Source organism: Mustela nivalis, assembly GCF_964662115.1.
Source record: "Mustela nivalis genome assembly, chromosome: 19".
NCBI lineage: Eukaryota > Metazoa > Chordata > Mammalia > Carnivora > Mustelidae > Mustela > Mustela nivalis.
The window spans coordinates 362,772-390,117 of NC_139038.1; the positions used below are offsets into that span (position 1 = coordinate 362,772).

Here is a 27,346-nt window from a genome sequence, read left to right on the forward strand (position 1 = left end):
CTGAGATCGATTGGACTGAGCCACCCAAGCAGCGCCCCAAACCTTTTTAATTAAAAGATAATCAGTGTTCTTTGGGGGAAAAATAAAAGTGTAAGCCATGCCTTCAGCTCATGTGTCATTTAGCCTGCAGTCTTCTTGTTCAGCGGTGCATGGGCAAACAGCATCTAGAATGAGTGCTTGACTGTGGATTAGGAGGCCGTTCTATTTTATTTAATAACAATGAAAACTAGGGTGCCTGGGTGGCTCAGGGTTAAGCCTCTGCCTTCGGCTCAGGTCATGATCTCAGGGTCTTGGGATTGAGCCCCGCATCAGGCTGTCCGCTCAGCAGGGAGCCTGCTTTCTCCTCTCTCTCTGCCTACTTGTGATCTCTGTCTGTCAAATAAATAAATAAAATCTTAAAAAAAAACAAAAAACAATGAAAACTTAGTGCTGGAGAATGAGAACATTTTGATTCCTTTAGGAATTTAAAAAGACATTTTAAAAAGGGTCTGAATCACTCCCTGGTTTTTGGAAAGTGCCCCAATTGTCATAATTATGAGTGAGTAGTCTAGGGTTTTCCCTTTCACTCCTGTGGATTTGTCATTCTAGGGAACTAAACAGAAGGACTTCTAACTATGAGAAAATTTTGTCTCCTTTGCTTAACCAATAAAAGCAACGACTGTTAGTTTGTCTCACTCAAACTGTGGTGGTGATGTTTGGGTCCCCAAGTGTGTGCCCTGGGTTGGCTGCAACAGACAGACTTGTCTGTGTGTTTCTACCCTGTTAACACCCTGCATTGCTTTTTCCCCACTTCTGCAGTATGACTTGAGGCCGTGACCATGGATTTTTCTCGGCTTCACATGTACACCCCTCCTCAGTGCGTGCCCGAGAACACTGGCTACACCTATGCCCTCAGGTGAGCGCGCTTGCATCCGTCCTCGTCCTCGTCCTCTGTCACCTGTCCGCTCATAAAAGCCAGGGAGGGCCATCCCCTCCACGGGAGCTTCTTGCCACTTGTAGCCAAATGCTGTCTTTTGAAAGGGAAAATAACTGCCAAGTTCCTATGGTACTGCGGCTTTAGGAGACTGCTAAACCACCATGGAGATGGTGAGGTTGTTTTGAAAACTAAACGTTCTGGTGACTCAGGGTGAGTCATTGCCCATGTCCTGTTGTAGACCCCACCCAAGTGGCTGTGGTCTCCCGGGTAAGTCTTTGTGGTTATGGGTAGGGTTTTGCGACTGGTATTAATGGCGGGATATTTGAAATTAACAGAAATAACCTGGAAAGTGATTTGCCTTTGAGAGGAGGAGGTATCAGAACAGAATTGTCGGGACGCCTGGGTGGCTCAGTGGGTTAAGCCGCTGCCTTGGCTCAGGTCATGATCTCAGGGTCCTGGGGTCAGGTCCCGCATCAGGGTCCTTGCTCGGCAGGGAGCCTGCTTCTCTCTCTGTCTCTGCCTGCTTGTGTGCTCTCTCTCTTTCTCTCTGACAAATAAATAAATAAATAAAATCTATTTAAAAAATGAAGCCCCAGGTCTCAGGAGTTCCTGCAGCTCCGCATTGTGTGCTGTTCCTGACCTGATACTGAGGTCTGGGAGGCCTGGCTAGTTCACAGGGTGGCAGGGGTCACGGAAAAGAGGCTGAAGCCTGTGCAGCTTGGCCTAGTGTCAGACAGCACAGCATTGGGCGGGTCCTCCAAGGCACACGAGGAAAATGCCTTTGTGAAGTTTTCCAGTGGCTAATCTTCTAAAGGATAAAACTAGAGTAGAAACTATAAGAAAACTGGAAGGTATTTTAGCAAAGGTACTTTTTTTTTTTTTTTTAAAGATTTTTATTTATTTATTTAACAGAGAGAGAGAGAGATCACAAGTAGGCAGAGAGTCAGGCAGATTGAGAGAGAGAGAGAGAGAAGCAGGCTCCCGCTGAGCAAAGAGCCTGATGCAGGGCTCGATCCCAGGACACTGAGATCATGACCTGAGCCGAAGGCAGCGGCTTAACCCACTGAGCCACCCAGGCGCCTCTAGCAAAGGTACTTTTTAACTGTGTTAGTCAAACTTCATATTTGATAATTGGAGTGTTTAGTTCATAGTTTTAGATTATGTCACCTTTGACTGTTTTTGTCAAGAGTCCTGAAATATTTTAGAACAAAGGGAGTGGGCCGACTCAAGTAAAACTATTCCTTACTCTGTATTGTAGAGTCTAAAAATAATTACTCCTGGCAACTTATTTTTAGTCTTTAGAACCTGTTTTAAATACAGGTTTTTAGAAATGCACGTGTGTAGGTCTCCCCTTGGGGACGTGGCCCTGTGAGTTTCAGCACTACCACCATCCCTCCCACCACCCCCCTTCAGGTAGACATGTGGGTGGGGGCCATGGAAGCAGAGGAAAAGTAAGCCGAGGTGTGGTTCCTGTGCTGGGCTGTGAGCTTGGACTGTGTCTGAGGGCAGTGGGACCCAGGGAGAGGTTTGAAGCCAGGAGTGGTATGACCAGGCTTGGGCTCAGAAGGGTGCCGAGGCCGGCAAGGTAGGTAGCGGGGACGGGAGCTGCTCAGAGACCAGGTCACTGGGGAGTGCTGGGCAGAGCAAGGGTGTTCAGAGCCGGGGGCTGTGGGAGGGGCAGGTCCCTGTGTGGGCCCCAGGGTACAGATGGGGGAAGGGAGGGTGGGGAGAGCAGAGCCCTCAGCAGGAGACTCTGTAGGACTGGGGGCGGGGGCGGGGTTGTAGGCAAGAGGATGGGTGGCAGTCTCTGATCTGGGCATTGGTGTGGCATGTAGGGCTGTGCCCCGGTTGCTGGGGTGAGGGGGTCAAATGGTGAGGGGGCAGCCGGTGGGGTGGTGCGGAGCACAAGGCTGAGGCTCACACGCATGACTTTCGCCTCTTGTCTTTCCACTTGTACCTCTGTATCCCCTTTGAAACCTCCCCATCACCCAGTTCTGCTGGAAGCTGGGGGTCCCCACAGTCCCCAGCCACCTGGCCGCCTTGGTGGGTCCTTCCCCTCAGTGCTGGGGACTCTGCATCCCTGGCCGACAGCTGTCCAGCATGTCTTCATTGTGGTCTCCGTTGTGCACATGGAGGATCCGCCAGCATCCTGGGCGTTCCAGTTACTTAATTAAAATATTTTTCTACCATGGAGATTGCCATTAGTGTAAAAGTCTGGGGGCAGGAATAAGCCCTTCTGTCTTCCCCCCAGTTTCCATGCTTCTGGCACTAGGCTCCTCCCTCCCTCTCCAGTGGGGTGTTGCGAAGCACATCTCTAAAAGATGATACTTGAAAAACAATTAGCCAGAATACTAATATCACACCAAAAGCTCCTAGTAGTTTTTAAATTTTTATTTATTTTTTAAGAGATTTTACTTATTTGGGGGCGCCTGGGTGGCTCAGTGGGTTAAAGCCTCTGCCTTCGGCTCAGGTCATGGTCCCATGGTCCCAGGGTCCTGGGATCGAGCCCCGCATCAGGCTCTCTGCTCAGCGGGGAGCCTGCTTCCTCCTCTCTCTCTGTCTGCCTCTCTGCCTACTTGTAATCTCTCTCCCTGTCAAATAAATAAATAAAACCTTAAAAAAAGAAAGATTTTATTTATTTGACAGAGAGAGGGAACACAAGCAAGTGGAGGGGCAGAGGGAGAAGCAGGCTCCCCAGATAGCAGAGAGCCCCATGTGGGGCTTAATCTCAGGACCCTGAGACCATAACCTGAGTTGAAGGCAGACGCTTCACTGACTGAGCCCCCCAGGCGCCCCAGCTCCTAATAATTTAAAACAACCCCTGGTACCTTTGTAACACACCGAAGAGTCACTGCTCAGTTTCTCAGATCTTCATCTTTGTTTTAAATCAGCAGGATTTTGCATTTTCCCTAAGTGTTTGCCTCTGAAGTTCTCCTCTGGGTGTTCCTGTGAGCTGGTGGTTAGACACAAAGGTTCGATCAGTGCGGGGCTTGTGTGTGCGTTGGCAGGACGACACCCTTCCTTCCTAGCAGGGGAGGCCTGGCATCTGGTTTGGTGTCCCTGAGGAGCCCCCAGCTCCACACACGATGGGGATGCAGCTGTGGGGACACTGACTTGAGCAGGAGGCCGAGGTTCTCAGAGGCCCGCCCCCCGGCCCCTGCAGAGACAAGGAGACCCCGCTCAGGTGGCAGCCCACACTGGAGGCAGTGGTCTGACTGCCACCTTGTGCTACCACGGTCTCTGCCACAGACGCCACGAGGCCAGAGTGTGTCGAGGAGGGTCCCGAGGACAGGGCTATACCTGGGAATGCAGCTCCATGGGAGTTTGCACAGACACAACCTGAACACAGCAGCGGGGGCAGGAGTTGGAATGAAACGCGTCGAGTGAGTGTAGACAACGTTTTAGCCAGTGTGGCTGGTTAGAGAAGGAGAAAGGGCCGGCCCTGTTGATGTTTGTTTTTTCTGGCACCATGGGCACAGATGGGAGGGTGTCTACATGCTGATGGTTGGGGGCCACACAGAGGTTGCAGGGGAGGGAAGAGGCACCAGACAGAGAAAGCTCGCCCGGAGCGCACAGATGGCCGTTGGAATGGCGCGTCTGCTGTTGCGGGGAAGGAAGAGGACAGGGCCACAGGAATGGGAGTCATTCCATACGCTCACCTGAGAGGGGCCCGATTTCCTGGAGAGGAGGAGGGGCAAGCCCTTCTGTACCCTACAGTAGAGGTGGGGTGAGGCGGGAGCGCACTGCTGTGGTTTCCAGGGGTTGGCAGCTGTCTGGTATAGAGGCACAGCTGGGTTGGTCCCAGGGTCCCCACTGCTGGGACCAAGAGGCCAGTGGGCTGTGGCAATAATCCCCAGGCAGAACCCAAGTGAGGCTGAAGGACCCTTGTAGCAAAAGATCCCAAAGGGCGGGTGATGGATGGTTGGCTCAGGGGCGGCCGCAGGGCTCACATAGAGAAGAACTGGGACCCATGGGGGTTGGGGCAGATTCCTATATGGGACTTGCTCTGTGCTGTCCCCCTGCCCAGCGGCCGAGCTGCTCTGTGATGATGTTGCAGCTCTGGAGGGGGTTGGCACCACCAGCCACGCGGCACTGGCCGGCCTTTACAGCTCGTGGCTTCAGCCTGTGGTACATTGTTCTCTAGTCTTTTAATTAGAAGTGCATCTAAATAACTGACATTTCTAAAAGAACATTTCATTGATAAGGGACCCAAACTCCACTCTGCTCTGAGGGATTAAGTGTGTCATTATCTCCGGGGTCTCTGTACTCGTCGTATATACTAGTTATAATAATGGACTGTGACATGACGCTGGCTGAGGGGCTGGCTGGTCTGGGTGCCTGGTGGCTCACATCTCCTGCAGATGTTTGCACCTTTCTGCCCAGCTCTGGGCCCATCTGCCTGCAAGAACCTTGTAGGAATAATTGTTGGGATCCCAGCCTAGGGTAGAAGGGCACTCCTGGCTGGTGTGGCCCTGGGACCGCAGCCCTGGCGTACATCCAGAAGGCACCATGTAAGCACGGAGACCCAGACCAAGTGGCCTGTGTTAGCCCTGTCTCGGGGGAAAGGTGGCCCCACAGGTGTGTCCAGACTCAGAACCTGGAATGGCTGGCTGTTCCCTTCTTCCCTCCCTCCCTCCGAGCCCTCCTGCTTTGGAATTCAGTGTGCCCACCTCAGACTGAAAGGGCCTGAGGCCCCATCTGCTTTCTGCTCCAGAGGTAACCACTGTGAGCAGTTGGAAGGCGCCTTCCCGCTCTCTTCTGTGCCTTTCCCTACCTGTGTGTGTATACGAATGTGGGCTTCTGGTTTTTTTAAGGGATAGACCATTTTTTTTTTTTAAAGATTTTTATTTATTTGGGAGAGAAAGTGTGTGTGCATTCATGAGTTGGGGGAGGAGCAGAGGGAGAGGGAGAGGCAGATTCCCGCCGAGCAAGGAGTGCGAGGCAGGACTGGATCCCTGGACCAGACACGATGTGAGTCAGAGGCAGTTGCCCAGCTGACTGAGCCACCCAGGGGGTCCCTCTCTTTTTTTGTTTTTTGTTTTAAGAAGGCTCTAGGCCCAGCGTGGGGCTTGAACTCACGACCTGGAGATCAGCGTGGCACGCGATCCACTGAGTAAATGTCCCGTGTGCTTCTGTTTTATAGTTTGTTGTAACATAAATAGAATGATACTAGCGTCTTTTCCTTTTCTGTTTAACAGTATGTACAGATCTCTCATGATCATGTTACAGAATTTAGGCAGATGTAGCCTGGTTCATTTAACTGTTCCCCTGCTGGTGGACAGTTCCCAGTTGTCTGCTGTTGTAACACTCCTGTATTTGCTTCTTCTAGGCCCTTCTAATCACACTGACAGGGTTTAGAACACTCTTTTGATGGCCAAGGCATTCCAGGTTCTGTGTTGGAATCCTGGGCCCCCGTCAGACCGCCGCAGTGTCACAGGCTAGGGCCTTCAGAGCCCGTGAGCTGGGCTGCATCCTGTCAGCTCACTCACCTACCGAGTAACGTGTTTGTCTAGAGTGGCCAGAGTCACATCTGTTTTGGGGCTTGGACAGAGGTGGATGGACTTGGATATCATTGTCTTCTGACGTTCAGGTTTTTCATAAATGGCTGTCCTTAGATGAAGAGGAAGAGTGTGCTGGGGGAGGGGACTGGTCCAGAGTTACACAGTAAATTCTGACTGGAAAGAAGAGAATTTTCTTAAACTAAGATTGTACTTGTATAAAATATTTTTGGAAGAAGAGTATAACCCATACTTTGGATTGTACTCAAGTTCTGCTTCCGTCCTTGCCGTGTGCTCAGCGTGGGTGAGTGTGGTATGTCTGAGCCCCTGCCCCAGCCTCTGGTGAGAGTGAGGAAGGGGTGCTTCCTGAGGCTGTTTGAGACCCCTTAGTGCACGTGGCAGGTGGGAACAGCTGGTGTTTACTTACTGCTGGTTTGCTTGAAAAGTTTTCAGTATCAGATCTAATATATTTATGGTGAACGTGATTCTGAAAAAAAAATTTTTTTTTTTTTTTTTTACTTTGATATAATATAAAACATAAGGCAAACTTGTCCTTAGCTTGCTTCCTTTGCTTGAGAGCCTCATGGTTTCTGATGGTTTCTAGATGCTCAGCCCAGCCTGCTCTCCTGAGCAGGGCTGTTGTCCTTCTGCTTCCTGGATGCCTCCCTGTGGGTAAACAGACCTGCAGGACAGGGGCCCCCCCTCCAGCGGGGTAGGCAGCCCCTCCTCAGCCTCCAAGTTTGTCTCTTGCCCGCTTTGCTGCCCTCTTTGGCCAGGAAACCCTCAGCCCATGCTCCTCTGCTCACGGCACCGTGCCTGCCGAGCGTGGCTCATCTCCAGCTGTAAGTGTGGGGTGCTCACTGGTGGGAACCTTGCAGTCGTCAGCGGGATGGTCTGGGCAGATCAGGAAGTACACTTCCCTTCCCAGGGGAGGCACAGGATAGATGCTTAGTTAAGGCATCTCAATTTGGAAGAACTTTCTAACAGCACAAAAGTATGCATCTTTTAGTTGGAGATGATTATGTACAGGGGTATTGAAGTGACTTTGTGACCAGCTTGTGTCTGGCTTCCTGGTGAGTTAGTTGCGTACGGCACAGCATTCTGCTGCTTTTCTCCCTGTGGGGTTAGTGGTCCTGTGGTCACCATGTCCTTAACTGCTCTGGCAGGCATAGAGTCTGCTAGTAAATGCATTCTGACTCTTTAAGGATGTTGACGTAGTTCCAGGTGGAGGTTCTCGTGAGCACGTCCTCACACAGGTTAGGGTTAGCTCTAGACTGAGATATTTGGGTACTTGGAGCCTCGATCCCATAGATGCTGTGGCCAGAGTGTGTCTGTGGTGAGCAGATCAGTACCCGTTGTGTTCACTCTTTGGTGAGGAGGATGTTTCAGAAGTGGCTGTCTACATTCTTCGTCTCTGACTGTGTTTTTCCTTCCAGTTCAAGCTACTCTTCTGATGCGCTGGCTTTCGAGGCTGAGCACAGACTGGACCCCGTGTTCGATTCTCCAAGAATGTCCCGCCGTAGTCTGCGGCTGGTCACCACCACGTGTGCTGTGGAGGATCGCCAGGCTGGGGATGCTCATTCCTGCACCAACAGCGCTGTGTCCCTGAAGGACCGCGTTGCCAGGTGAGCGCTGCTTCCCGTGTCCCCTGACATGCTTGAATGCTGTGCGATCCAAGTGAGCAAGCTTTCAGGTCCACTCTTGTGTCTAAGGCTGTGTGTGTGCACATGCACACACATGCCTGAAGTCGTAGCCCTTCTTCGGGACAGTGTGGCTTGTCTGGTGCTTGTGCAGGCTAAGGTTGCTAGCTCACGGGCTCTTTGCACCGACAGCTGGCCTCCGGCGTCATCTATGGGGCCTTGCCTTACCAGATGGTTGAGTGGCGCTGAGCTCTGCATCGTTAACACTTGGTCTGTTGATTGAAATCTGTGTGACCTAACAGACGCATCCATGAGATTTAGCTGTTCACTTCTGATCGTGATTACGTTCACTTGATTTCTGAGCTCTCCGTGTGCCCGTCACACGTGCATACCCAGGAAGACGCAGTGTGCGAAGTCTTCCTGCCATTTCAAGATAATGTTCTGTTGCTCATGTAAGAATGATGAGTTTCCCATCTGAATGGTCATCTTACGCTCAGACTGGGGCAGTCCCTGTGAAGACAGTGGTGGAAGGCCAGCTTGCAGCCGGGCCAGGCACTGGCAGCTGAGGCCGCGTGTGCCGCACACTCACTGTGGGTTACTCAGAGCACAGGAGAACGGGACTGCACCTCCTCAGACTCAGGACGTGTGTTGGAGAGCGCCAGTGACTCCCTGTGTGTGCCCTAGTGAGTCTGTTTTCTGCCCTGGGGCAAGGCCCTAGGCGGTATCTGGGCACTGCATACTCAGGTTAAGAGCACGTGGCTGTGTCCTGGCTCACTCCCTCCAGGACAGAGTCGTCTTATCCAGCCTGGTGCTGACATTAATGAAGTTTGTCTTCAGCGGTTTTGTTGTCTGTGCTGAATACGGGTACACAAAATGAGGTTGCAGCCTTTCCTTGCTGTCCTTAGTGCCGCTCCATCTTTACCAGTGAGTGAGAAATTAAGCGGGTATCTGTGTGAACACGCTTGTTCTGGGAAGGGGAGGAGTTAAATTTATAAATCATAATTTTTATTTTAACTTTTTTTTATTAGATTATTTTAAATTTTAACTACTTTTGGGTCGTGAGGCCTAAAATAATCTGAAAACTGTCTTGTGTGTATAATTTTAGAAGCCGCTCTGACCCCAGCTTCAGGTTTCCTGTGTTAGATCAATGGTATTTCATTACAGCAGAGAAGACAGAAGAAAATGGCCTTAAAAACACTCTAGTTGTTTTTAGAGATTTTGTATTGGTGAAATAGAATTCTTTTGTATTTACCATAGGAAAGAAGTCTATAAACTTGTTCCTTTTATTCTTTTCTTCTTAGAACAGTAAAACAGCGCAGGAGTGCAAGCAAGCCAGCTCTTAGTATAAACCATAGCTCGAGGAAGGCTGTGTCCTGTGCCGCAGGCCAGAGTGTTGCTAGCACACTGTCAGGGGCGGCCTGCCTGCGGCCTCCCGTGCTGGATGAGTCTCTGATCCGTGAACAGACCAAAGTGGACCACTTCTGGGGTGAGTCATCTGCCCCTTACAGGGTGGGAGAAACAGCGGGAAGGCCCAAACTTTCCTCCAGACTCAAGTGCAGAATGTAGGCAGTGTCTTATAAACCCCGGCTGCTTCTGCTGGCTGTGCTCGCACACACTCCCTGGCGATGTGAACCAGAAGTGGTCAGGACATAATCTGGGCGTGCTGTTTCCATAAGATGGGGGAGCACGGTTGTTAAAAAAAAAAATTCACCTGTGAACGTCAGGTTCCAGATAGCTCTCAGCAGCAAAGCAGACAGTATTTTTGTCATTAGGAAGCACCCCACATGGATGAATTAACTCTAGGAAGCAGTGTGGCTCGTGAACCTTCTTATCTGAGGCAGCGGCTGTGACCCTGTCCTTGCCGTGGGTTGGGTGGCAGCCACAGGATATGCACCTGCTTGCTTGGTCCTCTCCATGTTTTGGTCGGCCCCCTTGAGAAGACCAGAAGATGTAGATCAGCTCCCAGAAGTTTGTGTGCTCATTTGGGGCAACCTTGGGATTGCTGCTTGCTCCGTTTGGTTCGGCTAGCCAGGGTGGTTCCCAGGCGACGCCAGAAGCAGAGGGTGCTGGTGGGGCTTCTGCCTCTCCGTACCCGGGTCTTGTCTTTGTGCCCCCTCTCCAGGTGTGTGTGTGTAGGTATGGGTCTGCGTGCAGGTGCGTGTGAGTGCAGGTGTGTGCAGGTGCATGTGCGTCTGTGCAGGTGTGTGTCTTTGTGCAGGTGCATGAGTGCAGGTGTCTGCAGGTGCACGTGTGTGTGTGTGCATGTGCCTGTGCAGGTGTGTTTGTGTGAGCACAAGTTTGTGGGGGTGTGTGCATGTGAGCATAGTTGTGTGCAGGTGCATGCGTGTGTGTGCAAGTGCAGGTGCATGAGTATGTGTTCAAGTGCCTGTGCAGGTGTGTGTATACGTGTGCGTGAGGACAGACATGTGCAGATGTGTGTGTGCAGGTACATATGCAAGTGTCTGTGTGCAAGTGTGTGTGTGCAGGTAAGTGTGAGTGCAGGTGTGTGCAGGTGCTTGTGCGTGTGCAAGTGTCTGTGTGTAGGTGTGTTTGAACACAGGTGGGGCTGTGTGCAGGTGCCTGTGAACACAGGTGTGTGTGAGTGCCTGTGCAGGTGAGTTTTTTGTGAGCACAGGTGTGTGTACTTGTGCAGCAGGGGGGCAGGTGGAAGTGCAGGTGTGTGACTGTGCAAGTGTGTGTGTGCAGCTAGATGTGCGTGTGCTTGCCGATGTATGTAGCTGCATGTGAGCATAGGCGTGTGTATGTGTGGAGGTGTGTGGAGGCGATCTTTCTGGAGATGTGCTTTTATCTTGAATCAGAAGATGGTGCCTATATATATCTCAAGGAGTTTCCATTAGTTGCAGGCGTTTCAGGAAATAAGTCTTGACTGTTGCCAACATGCTGATTATTAATCATTGTACCTTTAAATTTTGGTGTATTTGGGCTTTGTTGTGATAATTGGGGGTCATAAGCAAACATGTGTGTGTGTGTTTTAGGTCTTGACGACGATGGAGATCTTAAAGGTAACTATTTTAGTCCTTTTTTTCTACCCACTTTTCAAGATGGAAGTTTCTTTTTTAGGTGTCTCCAGATGGTGATAACACTGGTTTCCTCTACTTTGTTGTGAACTTTAGGTGGAAATAAAGCTGCCACTCAGGGAAACGGGGACCTGGCAGCAGAAGGCACCAGAAGCAACGGCTACACGTGCAATGACTGCCTCCTGCTGTCCGAGCGCAGGGACACTCTCACTGTGCACTCGGCCCCCCATGGGGCGTCACCGAGGTTGTACTCAAGGAACAAGAGTCAGAAACAGGAGTCTGTCTCTTTGAAAGGTTAGAAAAAGATTTCATGTCCAAACATTTCTACTTTTTTTTTTTATAAACTTGGTTTTATAGGGCTCTTGACATCTTTACTGTTTCCCGTCATTGCTTGAACTCAAAATTAGTCTGATAAATTTTTTTTTTTTTTTAAGATTTTATTTCATTTGAGAGAGAGAGAGAGTGCACAAGCAGGCAGGGTGGCAGGCAAAGGGAGAGAGAGAAGCAGGCTCCCTGTCAAGCAAGGAGCCCAATGTGGGACACCATCGCAGGACCTGAGCCGAAGGCAGCCACTCAACTGACTGAGCCACCCAGGCGTCCCTGTCTGATAAAAATTTAAAAAATATACCAAAAATGAACTTTGTTCCTATTTATCTATCCTCTTTGAATTTAAATTTTTTTGTTCATAGTTTTGTGCCTGGAGTGTCTGAAATTCTGTGAATTTGAGCTTCAGGTGAGCAGAGGCAGACTCTCCTTCAGGGAATCCTGGTGGCAGTGTGTGGCCACTTTGTTTTCCCATAGGGTCATGGATGCTCCTGTGAGTGGGAGAACAGCTTGGTCGCGGTTCATGCCCATGACATGAGGAGCATGTGGTCTCTGTGGTTACATAGAGTCCGTGAGCTCAGGGTTCCTCAGGAGTGTGTGGTGTTATCGTGGGGAGTCCTCATGGGCCTGTGGCCTGTGTGCCCGTGGCCCGTTCACTAGCCGCGGTGGGCTTCAAGGCCTGGCTGCACTTGCTTGAACAGAGAGGCCCTCGGAAGTGGCTCTGGATCCATTGGGCTGCCACAGCTTTTGTAGGCTGGCCTGCAGGCCGTCTCCCTGGGCTGGGTACTCGCTGCCTCTCCTCTTTGCCTGGGTCCCCGGGGAGAGCATAGCAGCAGATCCCTGTCCAGGTTCTGTTGCTCGGCCAAGACATACCTGCTGGCTTGGGCACTCATGCCTGTCCATGACTCCCTGTCTTGTGATCATGGAAAAGCCAGGGAGCCCTGGTTGCCTTGTCTTCAGCCACCCCCCCCTCGCCCCGTCTGTTTAAGCCAGTCTGCTTGGTCAGGCTCAAGGGCATAGTCAGGTGGGCAGGGATCCAAAAGGGCGGACATACCGTCTGTCACTGTGTTCCTGGCTGTGTCCTCCATGTGAGGGCATTCAGTGTTTTTCACATGACTGTTTTCAACGTCATGCAGGACGGTAACAGGACTAAAAGTTATTTCCATCTTAGTGTCTCATCCTTGTGGCTCAGTTTTCTGGTTCTTCTACTTTGGGTTATTGACACTGTTGGCATTAATAGATCAAAACAGGGAGGCAGGAAGGGGAGGGGGCAGAGTTGGTCTGAGGAATTCGTTCCTGGCACCTTCTGGATTGTGGCAGCCAGCATCGCAGAGCCCTCTCTGGCTTCCCCTGGCCTGCGCCCCGGCCCTGCAGTCCTGTTGCTCTCCGTATCTTCTATACTGGCACACTGGGCTTTAGCTAGCTCAAGAAGCTCACTGGTAAGTGATGGAGCTGGAACCTAGAGCCAGATGTCAGGCCTCCAGGGTGCTCTTCCCGAGGCGCTGTGCCACCTCCTGAGGGCTAACCATTTGGGTGGAGCCCAGGAGCCAGGCCCGGCACCCAACTGTACTGTATGCTGCTGTCAAACATACCGTGTGTCTGGCTTTATGGAGGCTGTGTTTTGAAGCATGCTGTCACCAAGAGGAAGATAGTAAAAGCATGTTCCACCAAACGTAACCTCATGCGATATCTGCTGAAGTGAGCATGTGTAGAGATACTCCCTGCTTTCCTGCAGCCTCTTGCTCGCATCTGGTAGAGGTCACCTCTGTTTGCCAACAGCCAGCTGTCTTCATCCTGAGGCTGTGGGTGGGTGTTGACGGTCTGAGCTCAGCTCAGATACAGTGGGCCAGATGTGGTTTTGGGAGTAGTCTCTGGACATCTCTTGTACTTTTTTGCTTGAATTGGTCTTGATTTTTTTTTTTTAAGATTTTTTTTTTTTTATTTGACAGAGAAAGAGGGCAAGAGAGGGAACACAAGCAGGGGGGGAGTGAGAGAGAAGCAGAGTTCCTACCGAGCAGGGAGCCCAGCAGAAGGCAGATGCTTAACAACTGAGCCACCCAGGCACCCCCTGTTTTGAATGTTCTTGGGAAAACAAGCTATATTTTTATCTACTTTGGGCCTCTGTGCTTATCCCCTTCCTTGCTGTTTTAAATTATAATAATGATTACAATCAGCACTAATTTAAAAACCTCTGTTCTTGATTATTTGGGTAAAGCGTTTATCAAAGACCATTTGGAAATCCCAGACATGCGCAAGGAAGAAAATTAAAGTCGCCTGTAACCTACCATCCAGAGGGGAGGCTGGGTCCAGCCAGCTTTCCCCCGTTGCCTGTGGAGACCATACTGCACGTTACTGCAGTTACTGAAAATGCATACTAGTCTTCTCGAGCATGAATTAATACCCGACACATTTTCTGTCTTCGTTTTTGTTTTTACTTATTGTTCTGGTTGTATAGTCTTGGAATGGTACAGATAGAAGAGGTTCCTTCCCCTTGTCCTTCCTCCATTCCTGTCTGGTCTCCCTTCTAGAGGGAACTGGAGCTAGGACTAGGAGATCACGGCGAATTCTTCCGCTTCTTAAAATGACGTAAAATGCACCTAACATAAAATTAGCTGTTAAGCATCTTAAAATATATGATTCACTGGCATTTTTAGTGCATTCACAATGTGCGACTACCCCTCCGTTTTGCTCTTGTGCACTTACAGAAATATGTCATGTATTTCTATAATGTCATATCCTACATGCTAGCATGGTGTGGATATGACTTTGCAGCTTTGTATTCTGTGCCTGTTCAGGTTGACTTCTTTTTTTATTTTTTAAGATTTTATTTATTTATTTGACAGAGATCACAAATAGGCAGAGAGGCAGGCAGAGAGAGGGGGAAAGCTCAGCAGGGAGCCTGATGCGAGGCTCTATCCCAGGACCTGAGATCATGACCTGAGCTGAAGGCAGAGGTTTAACCTCTGAGCCACCCAGGCGCCCTGGGTGGACTTGATTCTTTCCGATGCTTACCTAACACTGCCTTTATGGTTGTATGAGTGTATTTAATCAGTGTATGTCTAATGGACATTCACGTTCTTTCTGTTTGTATGTCGTTAAAGATTTTATTTATTTGAGAGAGTGAGCGAGCATGCTGGTGTACATGTGCATGAGCAGGGGGAGGGGCACAAAGAGTGAGTGAGTCTCAGACTCTGTGCTGAGCTCAGAGCCTGACACGGGGGCTCAGTCTCATGACCCTGAGATCATGACTGAGCTGAAGTCAAGAATTGAATGCTTCACCAGCTGAGCTACGGAGGCACCCCTCTGAATGCTTCTGGAAACAGTGTTGCCCAGGTGTGTCCCTAGTGTGTATGTATTTGTGTATGTGGACAAACCCTTCCCTAGGGCAGACAGACTGGAGGGAGAACGGCTGTGTTCGTGCTCATGGACCCACTTGAGCCGTATGGTTTGAGTCCTCAGCCTTTCGAGGTTCGGGTGAAATGCAGCCCTGATAGGATGTGAATTTCTGGTGCCCATCCAGAAGGCTTTTTTTTTTTAAGATTTTATTTATTTATTTGTCAGAGAGAGAGAGGGAGAGAGAGCGAGCACAGGCAGGCAGAATGGCAGGCAGAGACAGAAGGAGAAGCAGGCTCCCCGCCGAGCAAGGAGCCCGATGTGGGACTCGACACTGGGATCATGACCTGAGCCGAAGGCAGCTGCTTAACCAACTGAGCCACCCAGGCGTCCCTCCAGTAGGCTTTTTAAAAGACTTGGAAGTCTTTTCCTTGGGACATCCAGCAGTGCTCTACAGGAGAACTCCTGCGAAGCATGGAAATCTGGACCCTCAGGGCCTTCCCAGTCCTCATAGGGAGGCACCCAGGAAATGAGAAATGGAAAAAACAGCCCTCCGTGTCCTCTGTTTTGCCTGTGGCAGGTCTGAACTTAAACCTTCCGTTGGCTGTAGCTTAGAAAGGAGAGAGGCCACGGCTTTGACATTATTATTATTTTTTTTTTTTGGATGAAAAATCGTCATTCAACTTGGTGGCTTAGAGCCCACATGTGGCTCATGGAACCAGCATCAGGCTTTGGAATAATCGGAACTTGTGCCCATTTCCTTTGGGCCCACGGAGGAGCCCAGTGCTCCCATCCCACCGGTCGGTCGCGGCTGCAGCTAGAGCCGGCAGGCTTCCTGGACAGGGCTGTGGGCTTGGGGAGGCAGCCGCGCATGCGCTCTTCCTGTGCCAGGCAGCCCTGACGTCCCCGCTCTCCCAAAGAAACTGTAGCTAGCAGTTAAGGAATATTTAAAAAGTAGTTCTAGTCTGCACCTTCTAAGTAAAAGTCACTGCTGGGGACAGAGAAGTTCTTGTGCGATTCTATTTTAAGTGAACTCCCGCTGGCTTCCCAGAAACCGGAGCCCGGTGCTCTCACCCTTTGGCAGCGTGAACATCCTCACCGTGTGCTCCGCTGGTTCTTTGTGTGTTTGTGCTGCCCATATTTTGTCGACTCCTTGGGTACGAGATGGACTTGCAGTGTGTGTGATTACCAGTGGGATGGACTACAGGTCACCTCTTCATAAGCGTTTTCTGTGTTCGCGGAGCATCGCCGGTGGGCGACAGTTTCGGTGCTGCTGGCGGGGTCGACTTGCCGCCGTTCCATTTCGGTGTGGTGCTCTGATTGCCGGTGGCTACCAAGTAGGCGATTTGAAAAAGGAAACATGAAAAAACTCATTTCTTTAAAATCTCTCCACCTCTACTTCACTGGTCCCAGCTGGCTACATGCCAGACATCCTGACCTCATGCAGGGCTTCCCAAACCAGGAGAGGATGTGGACGGGTCTCAGAAGTGCTTCTGGGTCTACACTTGATGGAATAAAAACTTCTAGCAGCTGTAACTTGTAGACTCTCACCTTACCCATTTTAGGGTAACAGAGGAAAAGTTGTCAGGGATTCTGTGGTGTCTCCTGAAGCCACAGGCACTAAAGACAGGTAGCAGAGGACAGTGGGTCCCGTGATGGCCCTGCTCCTCGCAGAGGCTTATGCTGCTGGTTGCAGATAGATGCTCTAGCAGACGTCGCTGAAGCTGCTGGACAAGTCTGGGGGTCCTTTCCTGTCAGGTGACAGAGGACGGTGGGTGGTGAGCAGGTATCTAGGCTTTGGAGTGTGTGTGAGCAGGATTGGGGTGCAGTCACCTCACGCAGGCTCTTCCGTGCAGGCTCACCTGTGACCAAGACATGGCGTGCGGGGCTCAGTGTGGGGCTGCTGTGCAGCTCGGCCTCCGTGAGGAGGTGACATGTATCCTTATGGCTCCTCCCAGGTTGTCATCTCTGATATACATGTGAAAAGTTGGTTCTCTTTTGCCCAAAGTGAATGATTTGGCTCACTTTTCAGGGGGAGGAAGTGTTGACTTTTGGGGAAGAAATAACTGTGTTCACGGTTTTTCAATAGGCGGTGCCCCTTTCCACACGGATAGGATTTTGTGGCTGGCCAAGAACACTTCGTCATCCTTGTCATCATTCTTAGTCCAGCTTTTCCGAGTGGTTTTAATGAAGCTCAATTATGAATCAGAAAATTACAAATTGAAAAGTTACGAATCAAAAGAATGTGAATCAAAAAGCTATAAATCAAAAAGCCATGAATCAAAAGGTATTTAAATCATTTTTTTTCCTCTTTTTTCCACCTACTAATGCTTTCAAGGTGGAAAAAACACTCCTTTCCCAGCGTGGTGCTTCCTCCACGTCTCTCCTCTCATGCTCTTATGCGGATGTTCTCGTGACGCTTTGCTGGGGTCTTCCTGTGAGGAGCTGATGGAGGTTTCTATGCTCTTGTACTGATTCCACTTTCTGAAAGGGGAATGGTGTTTCAGCGCTTTTAAAGTCATTTTTAAAAAACTAAACGTACTCAAGTTTTTATTCTTATGACCTCTTTAAAGCAGAAACCATTTATTATGAGTGGCATTTAGAATGTAGTTGTTGGCAGCCATTCCTATGCGGGCCTCAGTGTTGCATTGGCTGTGGGGCCTTGTTTCACCGGGTGGGGCTTGAGGCTCCCTCCGCCCACAGCCCGGCCTGCCACCTGCACCGCCCCACCATGCCTCACCTGTGCACGGGAGCCAGCAGCCGTCAGCCTGGCATGCGCCTTCTCGGACCGTGTGGCCCTGTCGGCGCCCGGGATGCATCAGAACCCCACCTGGACAAGGGTCTCTGAGCCTGTTTTGCGTGTGTTGCAGCTCATTCCAGTCACTGTGGGACAGTGCATGTAGGAGGGCTTCTCAGAGAGGACGGCCACCTCAGTGTGACAGGGGAGTCCTTGTGTAAGTATGGCTTCACGGTGCGGGGGCTCCCACAGGGGGCGGTGTGGGGCTGCCGACACGGACCGGGCACCCCCTCGCTCATGCACACTTGCAGGGGCCAGGAGCCTCCAGATTGCATTTGCTTAGATTGTTCTCTTTTTGTGTGTAATTTCCTAATTTTCTCAAAGTGACATTGTTGTGCACAGTTCCAATGGACCAGGTTTGCATCATAATCTGTCAAATTAACTGCTTGTCACCACCACCCGCAGGTGATGACTGTAAGAGGAAGGAACTCCTTGAGACGCACACAGCTGTCCGCTCGCAGTCCTCGAGTCCAAAAAGGGTAGCAGGGGCCATTTGGCACATCTTTTCTTATGCAGGTTGTCATTTGCACCTTTTTATTTTGTTTTTATCATATTCTTCACAAATGCTGTAGTTCCTTCTTTGTATTGGCCCGTCAGGTGCTTGTAATACTGATTTGAGCTTAAAATACAGAGGATGTCTTTCTTGAAAAGCTTTTTTGTAAATGTATTTAGTGAAAGTTACATGTATGTCAAGTAGCTTGCTTTGAGGTGAATCAGAGGCCAAGAAAGGCTGGTTGCCCTCCCATGGGGCAGTTGGTCTGACAAGAAGCTGCTTGTCCCTTGCCTGGTTGCAGGGACACACGGCATCACTCCGGTGACTGCTGTGTCCTGAGCCTTTGCCAGACGGAGGTGTCCACCTGAAGTTAGAGGTTTTCTAATTTATACCTGTAAGCTTCTTGCCAAAGGGCACCTTTTTTAGACAGTTTTTTTTTTTTAAGTTGAGCTTCAAAAATAATGATCTCTTAACTGCTAATAAAATAAAACGATAGATTAAAAGAATCCCTTTAAGCCATGTTTCTTTTCACATCAAGTATAGTGTCAGGAGTCAGCACACACATTCTTAGAGGAGTGTATGACTTCCAGCAGTTACTCTTAAAAAACTGAACCAAAATGGATTTCATAAGCAGTTTTCTGCCTTCTGTAATGTGTGACATGTGACAAAGTTTACTGTCTTATTAGGCCATCCAGTGGTGCTACCATTTGTAATCCCCAGATACTTTTTTCCTGAAAAAGTTAGACTTTAGAATGGTCTGGGAGCAGTGAGCCCTCCTGCTATCAGCTGGAGCTAACTGCTGGTGTCTGCGGGGTTTTCTCTGCACGTTGTGTTGGCACCAACTGTGAACATGCGGGCAGGGGAGGGGGACACGGGGGATGCTCCCAGGGCATCTGTGTTTCTGCGGGAAGAAGTGATCAGCCATTCCGTATGTAGCACCACTTCCTATGTGAACTTCAGTCTTGCTTGGACTTGCTTGGTTTTTTTCCCTGAGAAGAGACTGTGAACTGATTTGAGAGAATTTTGGTAAAATGCATACGAGAGTAGGTTTTCTGGTGTGTGTTGAGTGTGCCCCTCTTGCACACGTTATCTGTCACAGGTCACCTGCTGGTGCAGACGCTGCGAAGGATCGGCGGCTGGGGATGGTCTGTGTCGAAGACACTGTTGTCGGTCCTCTGGTTGGCTGTGGTGGCTCCAGGTGGTTATTTTGGCTTTCTCTGTCAGCACTCTTGGCAAGTCTTTGGCCGTTAGGCACCTACAGTTAATGATTGATGTAGCCAAATGGAAGGTTCATTTGAGGGTCCTGTGTTTTGCTCCTTGGTCTAACACATGTCATTGCCTTAGACGTGCTAACATACATGCTCTGGGTGCATGAGCGCTCGTCGTTTCCCTGCTGTGTTGGGTCCTGTGGACGTCCAGCTGCTCTGCTGAACTGGCATGGAGAATGCATGGGTGTGGGGTTTCCTCATTCGTAGCTCGTCCTGTGTGCTGCTCAGTGTTGCCGTGTTTGAGCGTGTGGACACTCCCCCTCGGGACGTGCCATCCCTAACTTCGTCTTCACGTACTTACACCGTATTTGTTAGCGAATGTCCTTGTGCTTCTTGCTTGACCTGCACAAAGACGATCCATTTAGGAGTTTAATTTTCCAAAGAGCATGTCTTTAGAATGTTCGGTGTTTTCTCTTTCAGGGAAAGCAGCCTCTGGAATATTCTGGTGGCTAGGGATTGGATGGTACCAGTTTGTTACTTTGATTTCCTGGCTGAATGTGTTTCTTCTTACAAGGTAAGGAAACCAATATCGTATCAACTTGGTGTTTTTAAGAGTTGACTTTGTGCTCATTGCAGGATTTAATTTGATTTGTTGTTCTTTTAAAATAATGATTTGGTTTATGTTTACATTGTTTTTATAGTTTGGTATATGAACGTCCTATCTTTTTTATATCACTTTATATTTCGTGTTTTTATGTAATTTTTCAAACTATGACTGTAAGAAAGGAAAGGCAGTTGTTATTCTTAAAATCCCAGTGGATAGGAGTTATGGGCTTTGTTCATGGATTATGCAGATCGGGAGAGGGTCTGGCTCCCACATCCCCAGCCCCGGTTGAGTAACTATAGTGGGCCAGTAGCCAAGGTCCTTCAGTGCCCAGCACAATGCCGTACAAATCACTAATTAGTGAGTGTGTATGGTTGTTATTGTGGGCCAGGACACTGTTTCATAGACAGGTCCCTGCAGGTGTATACAGACCTTGTAGATAACACCAGAACTGCGTTTCTGGAGCACCTGGCCAGCTCAGTCAGAGGAACATGAGGCTCTTGATCTTGGGGCCTGAGTTCGAGTCCCATGTTGGGTATGGAGCCTACTTTAAAAAAAAAAAAAACAATTGTAACTGCATTTCTAATACTGTAGACTTTCTTTTTAAGATAAGGGCAAGGTTATTTTGTGTAAAATTACCCAGAGATAAAATAGAATGGTAACTCTTTTATATCCAAGTTAAGTTTTTCTTTTTGTTCCTAGGTGCCTTCGAAATATCTGCAAGTTTTTAATCTTGCTCATTCCATTATTACTTTTACTAGGTAAGTAAACTTTGACTTAGCTCCATGATGAGTATCTGCACACGAAGACGTCAGTGAGGGGAGAACTTAGCATTTCAGTGCATGCGTCACAGAGCCTTGTCCGTACACACGCATATGGTTGGCCCCTGTCCCCTTCAGGTGCAGGTCTGTCCCTGTATGGCCAGGGGGACCTCCTCTCAGGCCTGCCTGTGTTCAACTGGACGCGCGTGTATGGAGCCTGGTGGGTGGGCAGCCCCGAAAGCACGTTCACACCAGATGCGTCTCACCTGCACCGGCCGCTGGAGGTAACCACACAGAAGCCCTCTTCTGCGGCGTTCCCCCTCTGTGTTCTGCAGAGAGCAGGCGCCCTGGTTCAGAAAGTGTTGTTAAATGTCAAATCAGCAAGCTTTATAGCTCAGTAAGTGTTCTGAGGTAGTCCAAGTAATGCATAGGTAAATAATCTCATTTAGTTAATATTAATTTAAAAAACAGTAGTATGCATTACTTTGGAAAATATAGAAAGTAAGAAGGGAAGTCAAGCCCCCATAGTCTGCCATGTAAGGAAAATCCCTGAGAATAGGCACTGTCCTGTCCAGTCCTTTAGCGTGTCCACACTTATTGTAAGGACGTTCCGCTGTGATACTGTGCTCTATGTCTGTGCCTGAGGTTATTTGATGCCAGGCCTGATGTCTCCTTTTTGCTGCTGGACTTGCTCTTACTGTTGTAGGAGGGAGACAAGGCTTACCATTGGCATCGGATGAGTGAAGTGGAAAGGGAGATGACCTTGCTGTCTGGACAGTGTCGCAACCACGATGAGAAGCTTAGAGAACTGGCTGCTGTGCTTCAGCATCTGCAGGCACGGGTGGACCAGATGGACGGCGACAGCGAGGGGACACTGTCCTTGGTTCAGCGTGTGGTAGGGCAGCACTTGAAGGAAATAGGTGCCGACAGACTGTCGGGCTCTCAGGTAATGCTGAGGGGTTCTCAGGTGTTTGCTTTCTGTTTGGGGATGAACAGGAGAGGTGCTGCTGTGACAAGTGGTTGTGCTTTTTGGCTCTTGGGAGCAGTGTGCTGAGGGCCAGGGCCTTTCCTGATGCTTGCCCGGGACTGGGAGCTGCAGCCTGTGGAACACTGGCAGAGTAGGAGATCCCGCTGGGGGCTGGGGGGCTGGGAGCAGCAGCCATCGGGCATAGAGTCGCTGTGGGAGGTTTGCTCTTGGGAGCCACAGGTCCTGGTGCCGTCTGTGAGTTGCTCCTGACCCGCATTTTACTTTGACAAAGGATTGAACCTACTAATTCAGTGAAGTTTCCCTGTCAGCTGTGATTTGATTTGCATTTCGTGCAACACTGATTTAAAATGTTCAAATCTGTGATCAGTCTCACAGTAATGAAGTTCAGAGGAGTTGCTGTTCTGTGTGGAACCCTGAACAAAAATGTCTTGTTTATTCAGTATCCTTGAGGAAAGAATTGTCAGTTTTCCCCAAAACTGGTGTTTATTTTCCTAAGTTTCAAAATGAGTATTTATTCAATATTTAGGTACATTGGAAGGAAGTCTTTAAAATATGTGTTGCCTGTTGCGCGAATAGCCTGCTTCTCCCTGTGTCTTGTCTCAGAGCGCCTCCACCTAAGTTGTCCTCAGCACAGTAGAGGAGGAACTGCTGATTCCCCCCACCCCTTGAAACCTTCAGCTAGACTTGGCTCCGGGCCAAGCGTCCCCAGGCCGGGTACTCCCTGACAACCACCTTCCCTCCCACCTTTTAGGTTACTATCTTCTCACCTGTGATGGTGAATGAATGGCCCTTGTCTTGACTCTGGTCTGGCCCAAGGCGCATCAGTAGTTATCACTGTAATGTGCTGATAGCACGGGGACCTGAGGGAACAGGGCATGCTGGCACCTTCTCCGCATGGTCGTAGTGGCCATACGTGGAGTTCCCACAACTGCTCAAGGTGCACTTGGCATCCTGCATTGATTCCTCGGTCTTTGCTGCTTTTCAGCTTCTTGACCCTCAAACTGAGGATGATTTCGGTAAAATCCAGTTGACACAGTTGTGATTGGCCTGTTTTTACTGGTTGTTTGACAGCTTTGTACATGGAAAGGGTGAACGGAATTTAGCTTGTTTTTTGCAGACATGTTGGACCAGTAGGTAGGATTGAAGCTCGTCCATCTCAAGGGAGATGCTGTTTGCGAAAAAAAAAAAAAAAATAGCTGGACTGTCCCTGTGGGCGGGACGTTTCCTAGGTGAGTGTAGTGTCACGGCAGGAAACGTGTTGATCTTAAGGAGGGTTTCTCAGGTGAGGCATTCTGAAATAATTGTCCCCACCACAGGGATGATACGGCTGTGAAATCCTAATTCTCTTGGCAACCTTCAGTTGTGGTGATTTCTTTCTCTTGTAGAGAAAAGAGATGACGGTTCAGAAAAACAGCAAAGCATCAGTTGTGTTGTGTTCTGTGAACTCTCAAATCTTACACAGTCTGGGCTCACTTTAGAACTGGGTTCTGAATTAGATTAGTTGAGTACAGCTTGAGCGTCGTCTTCTCACCCCGTTCTCTGGTATGTTCCTGTGCGCACGTGCACCTGTGACACTAATCCTGTCTCAGGGGCGTCCCTCGATCCCAGGCTGGCTTCTGAAGTGGCCTGTGCTCAGCTCACACTTGCGCTCGGTCCTCTGGTCCTCCCCCATCCCCTCCCGGCATGTGTTTGTGCCCTGCATCTGCACCGTGCCGTCGAGCACACCACCAGCTGTCTGGGCAGTGGGAGCCTAGTTTCCCAGCTGCACTGGTGGACAGCCGAGAGAGTGGACCCTCTCGTCGTGGTACAGAGTTCGGTGGCGGGCAGCAATGGTGAGGAAGCTCACGGCGGCATTTGTGGCCACCCTTTCTGTGTGTCAGCGACTTGGGTTTGTCTGTCTAGCTAGCCTTCATCCCTGTGCTCTGGTTTATCTCGTTTTTAATTTGTTTTTATGTAAGCCTCTATAAATTCATTGTGGTTCTAATTTGGAAGAGATGGGGTCTGATTAATAAGCATGACCTCCAGTAATGAAAGATTCAAATTACTTTCTGTTTCTGTATCTTCTGGCCTGGGTTTCAGTCTCTTCAGGGCGCTTGGTGCCCGTCCCTGCCTTCTGAGCGGATGGTTGGCAGTGACTTATCCAGGAACGGTATCTGACAATCTGCATGTACCTCTCCCTTCTAAGAATTGCTGAACAAGTTGGCCGGGCATAGGTTAAGCAAACCATAGTTTTTTAGCAATTCCCTCGCTTCTCTGATACGCTTGTTGCTCTCTTGTTTCATGAGCTGGAGGAGTAGCTTGTGTGTTCAGTGCTAAGAAAGTCCCTTGAGGCATGTAGGAAACTGTGCTGCAGGGTGGTGCTCTGATCGGGTCCTTCCTAGAGCCTCGTCATGTGTCGCACAACTGTGTGTGAGCTCGGAGAGCGGGTCGCTGTGTCTGCCCTCCCTCACGTGGGGGGGCTGTCCCCATGGCATGTGTGCGCTCAGGTGAGGGGTAGATGTGCGGACACTGAGGGGGCCCCCCTGAGGACGCCAGGCCAGGCTGTGACCAGGCGGTCTCGTGTTTGGGGTTCTGTGTGGAAGGAGCGTAACTCCCACTTGTGTTCCTTTCCAAGAGTGACGCTGTGACTGTCCGCCAAGAGCAGGAGTTGCGCCTCTCCAACCTAGAAGACCTTCTTGGAAAGCTGACGGAGAAGTCTGAGGTATGCGCCTCGACCTTCCCTCTGCGAGAGGGCACCTGCATCCGTCTGTGTGCTCGCACTCCTCAGTGTGCGAGGAGAGAGCTTTCTCAGTGTTGCCTCCGCCCCGGGAGCTCATTATACGATTTGCACAAGGGTGTGTTTTTCATGGACTCCAAGAGAAAGGCATCTTTTCCAGGGGGCCTGAGCCCCTTTTTCTCCTTGAGGTCACACAGCCTCCTGCAGAGAGACTTTGTAGAGCAAGAACCTTAGACAGTGTTAATTTTCTATTGGAAAAGCTATTATTGTCAGATATTGGTGGGGGGCTGGGGGTGGCTAGGATGTTTGCACTGATCTGAGCCGCAGGGACAGTGGCGCGCTCTGGCACGTTGGATTCAGGGCTGACATGGAGCAGTGTGGGGGGTATTGGGGCAGCTCTCCTGTTCCTGCACGTGGAACCAGGTAAGTCCCAGTCACCTGCTGACAGCAGGATCTGTGGTATCAATGGGGAGGGGACGGCTGGAGAAGGAAGCCAGAGGCCAGGAGCGTAGTCCTTGCTTTGTTTTGTGCTAGGGGATTCTGACCTCGTTTAGCTGGAGTTTGAATGGACATGGCTTCCCCACGTGGTGTGGTGGTGTCAGCCCCCATCTGTGAACAGACCCTGTTCCTGAGTCCTCTCTCCATGTGTGACTCTGTCACAGTCTGGTCCTTCCCCTTTCAAAAATGACTTCCCAGAGGTGCCAACGGTGTTCTCCGTGGCCTGGGTGCTGGTTGCAGGAGCTGCTGTTTTGAATGTCCATCAAGGTGTTTCATGTGATTTCTGCGCCTCTCTGAATATTTCTTGTATGTCTTCTTAGGGTTTATTTTGAGGGGTGCCTGGCTGGCTCAGTTGGAAGAGCGTGTGATTCTTGACCTTGGGGTCGTGGGTTCAAGCCCCATGCTGGGTATAGAGATTACTTAAAGGAAAAAAAAAAACAAAAACAATGATATAATCCTTAAGAAAACAACCAAAAAAACCCACATTTATTTTGAAAAAGTAAAAATCCCTTGCCTTCCAACCAGCAGGCAGGTCCGGGCTTTGAACTACAGGGAGAAAAAGTCACGGGTAAATACGTGTAGTTCCATATAGAAATAATGTTAAGTGTGTGATTTATGAAATGTTGGTATATAGCTCCTGTTTAAACAATTCTTTCTCATTTTTTTTAGGCCATCCAGAAGGAGCTAGAACAGACCAAGCTGAGAACAGCTAGGTAGGCTACTTTCAGATGAGTTAATACTGGTCTTGTGTTTGTGTGAACGCAGCAGACGTCCCTGAGGGGGCGCTGTGTGCACCGTGCGTTCTGGGCTTTCTGGTGGACATGCTCCCAGCTGTATCTTTCTGGGTGGCCCTTGGTGCCACCCGAGGACCAAGAGCCCAGGGTGCTCTCAGAGCCAGGCCAGTACCCTGGTGCGGGCAGACATCTGCACCTGGGCTCGGTGTCACGGCAGCTGTTCAGGCATGTGTGTGGCTCTGTGAGCCACGACCTATGTTTTTGGCAATCTGAGTGACCCTCCTGTCCCTGATGGTTTCCTGGGGGTGTGGTACGTGGGCTGCTTTTGTCTATCCCCCTGAATTCTCCTGGAAGTGTGGCCTTGCCCTTTCCTCGATTCACTCACCGCACCTTTCCCCGCACCTCTCATTTTATTGACATGGACTCTCTGCACCCCTGCCATGTATGTCTAGATGGGACTCCTGTCCCCTCCTGTTGCCCTAGGGTTTCCTGCAGCTCTGCTCGGACCAGACATGAGCTTTAACTAAGCACCATCCCATCTCTGGCTCCTGTGTGTGTTAGAGACCCTATGTCACTGCAAGTCCCATGTATCCTTCCTGAGGGATAGATTTGAGTGTTAATACATCTTACTCCCTTCCAGACCCTTTACTGCCATAAAAAGGTGTGTTGGTATGCTGACACACAGATCCTAAAAGGTGTATCCCGAAGTCTGCTTTTCTGAGGAATGAATTATTGGTGTCTCACCAACTACACTGACATATTAAAAAAATATAATATTGCAATATATTGCGTTATAATGTATAATTCCTATATAAAATGGAATTATTAAACTCTGAAGCCATACATTTTTAATTCAGTTATCTGTTCCATTAGCTTGAAAATTTCATATTCAACTTTATGATGATTATTGATAAATATGTCTCATTTCTGCGGGTGCGTGACTGGACACGAATGGGGTGCGTGGACACACTGCGTGGACTGGTGGGGGCGGGGTCTCTGTGGGCTCTGACTCGAAGCTGATGGTTGGTGTCCACGTTAAGGTGGGACAGGTGGAGGCGGGTGTAGACACGACTGGTCTGGGGTGGCGCTGGTCCCCCCCATGAGTCTGTAGCCACGTTGATGCATGTGTGACTGCTGACACGGACTTCTCTCCTCCTCCCTCCTCCCATGCACTGACCAGCGGCGCTGAGGAAGAGCAGCGTCTCCTTTCTGTGGTCACGCACCTGGAGCTGGAGCTTGGTCGGCTGAAGTCCGAACTGTCCAGTTGGCAGCATCTGAAAAGCAGCTGTGAGGAGGTCCATAGCATCCACGGAAAGGCAAGTTGGAAAGTCTCACAGAAAGGAAAAGAACGCTTGAAGTTTAGGTTTATTAAGTAGATTTCAATTTTCTCTAGAACCTTTTATCTTCTTACATATGAAATGTTTAAATATCGGAGATAAAGTAGTGAATAGCTCTCCTGGGATTTCCTGTAACTCGTGAATGCTTCACTGTGCTGCTTCCCATGCTTCCTCACATGCACATGGCCACGTGCCAGCCCGGCGGGGTCACGCTGCCTCTGCCTCGTAGGGTCGTGTGTTGGGCGCATTGGGCCCACGCCGCCCATACAGAGAGAAAGTCCGGACATTCATACGTGAACAGTTGTGTGCAAATGCAGCCATGAAGGTTCGCACGGTAGACGTCATCGTCATCGCGAGGCAGAGGCGGATTGGCGGGTTGGGAAAGAGGAATTCCGACACAGGTGGTACACTGATTTCTGCTCAGCAGAGAGCTCCTGAAGTCGCCAGGAGAGGGGACAATG

The 27,346-nt window shown here is 49.9% G+C and overlaps 1 protein-coding gene across 13 annotated transcripts in view; it reads left to right on the plus strand.

Moving 5' to 3' along the window:
• SUN1 (Sad1 and UNC84 domain containing 1) overlaps window positions 1-27,346 on the plus strand; it is a 54,953-nt gene that overhangs the window by 16,036 nt on the left and 11,571 nt on the right. For 2 of the 13 annotated variants that reach the window (XM_082714027.1, XM_082714033.1), the window contains exons 2-17: window positions 799-895; window positions 7,851-8,039; window positions 9,356-9,540; window positions 11,051-11,077; window positions 11,189-11,386; window positions 16,839-17,036; window positions 17,620-17,703; window positions 17,952-18,062; window positions 19,139-19,237; window positions 19,728-19,821; window positions 20,554-20,612; window positions 20,751-20,896; window positions 21,319-21,558; window positions 24,215-24,301; window positions 25,484-25,527; window positions 26,729-26,864. In XM_082714027.1, the coding sequence (XP_082570153.1) occupies window positions 819-895; window positions 7,851-8,039; window positions 9,356-9,540; window positions 11,051-11,077; window positions 11,189-11,386; window positions 16,839-17,036; window positions 17,620-17,703; window positions 17,952-18,062; window positions 19,139-19,237; window positions 19,728-19,821; window positions 20,554-20,612; window positions 20,751-20,896; window positions 21,319-21,558; window positions 24,215-24,301; window positions 25,484-25,527; window positions 26,729-26,864 (1,974 nt within the window). In that variant the 5' untranslated portion in view covers window positions 799-818. Of the gene's footprint in view, window positions 1-798; window positions 896-7,850; window positions 8,040-9,355; window positions 9,541-11,050; window positions 11,078-11,188; window positions 11,387-16,838; window positions 17,037-17,619; window positions 17,704-17,951; window positions 18,063-19,138; window positions 19,238-19,727; window positions 19,822-20,553; window positions 20,613-20,750; window positions 20,897-21,318; window positions 21,559-24,214; window positions 24,302-25,483; window positions 25,528-26,728; window positions 26,869-27,346 lie in introns of all 13 variants that reach the window. The other 11 variants (XM_082714032.1, XM_082714035.1, XM_082714034.1 and 8 more) reach the window with 11 other exon arrangements.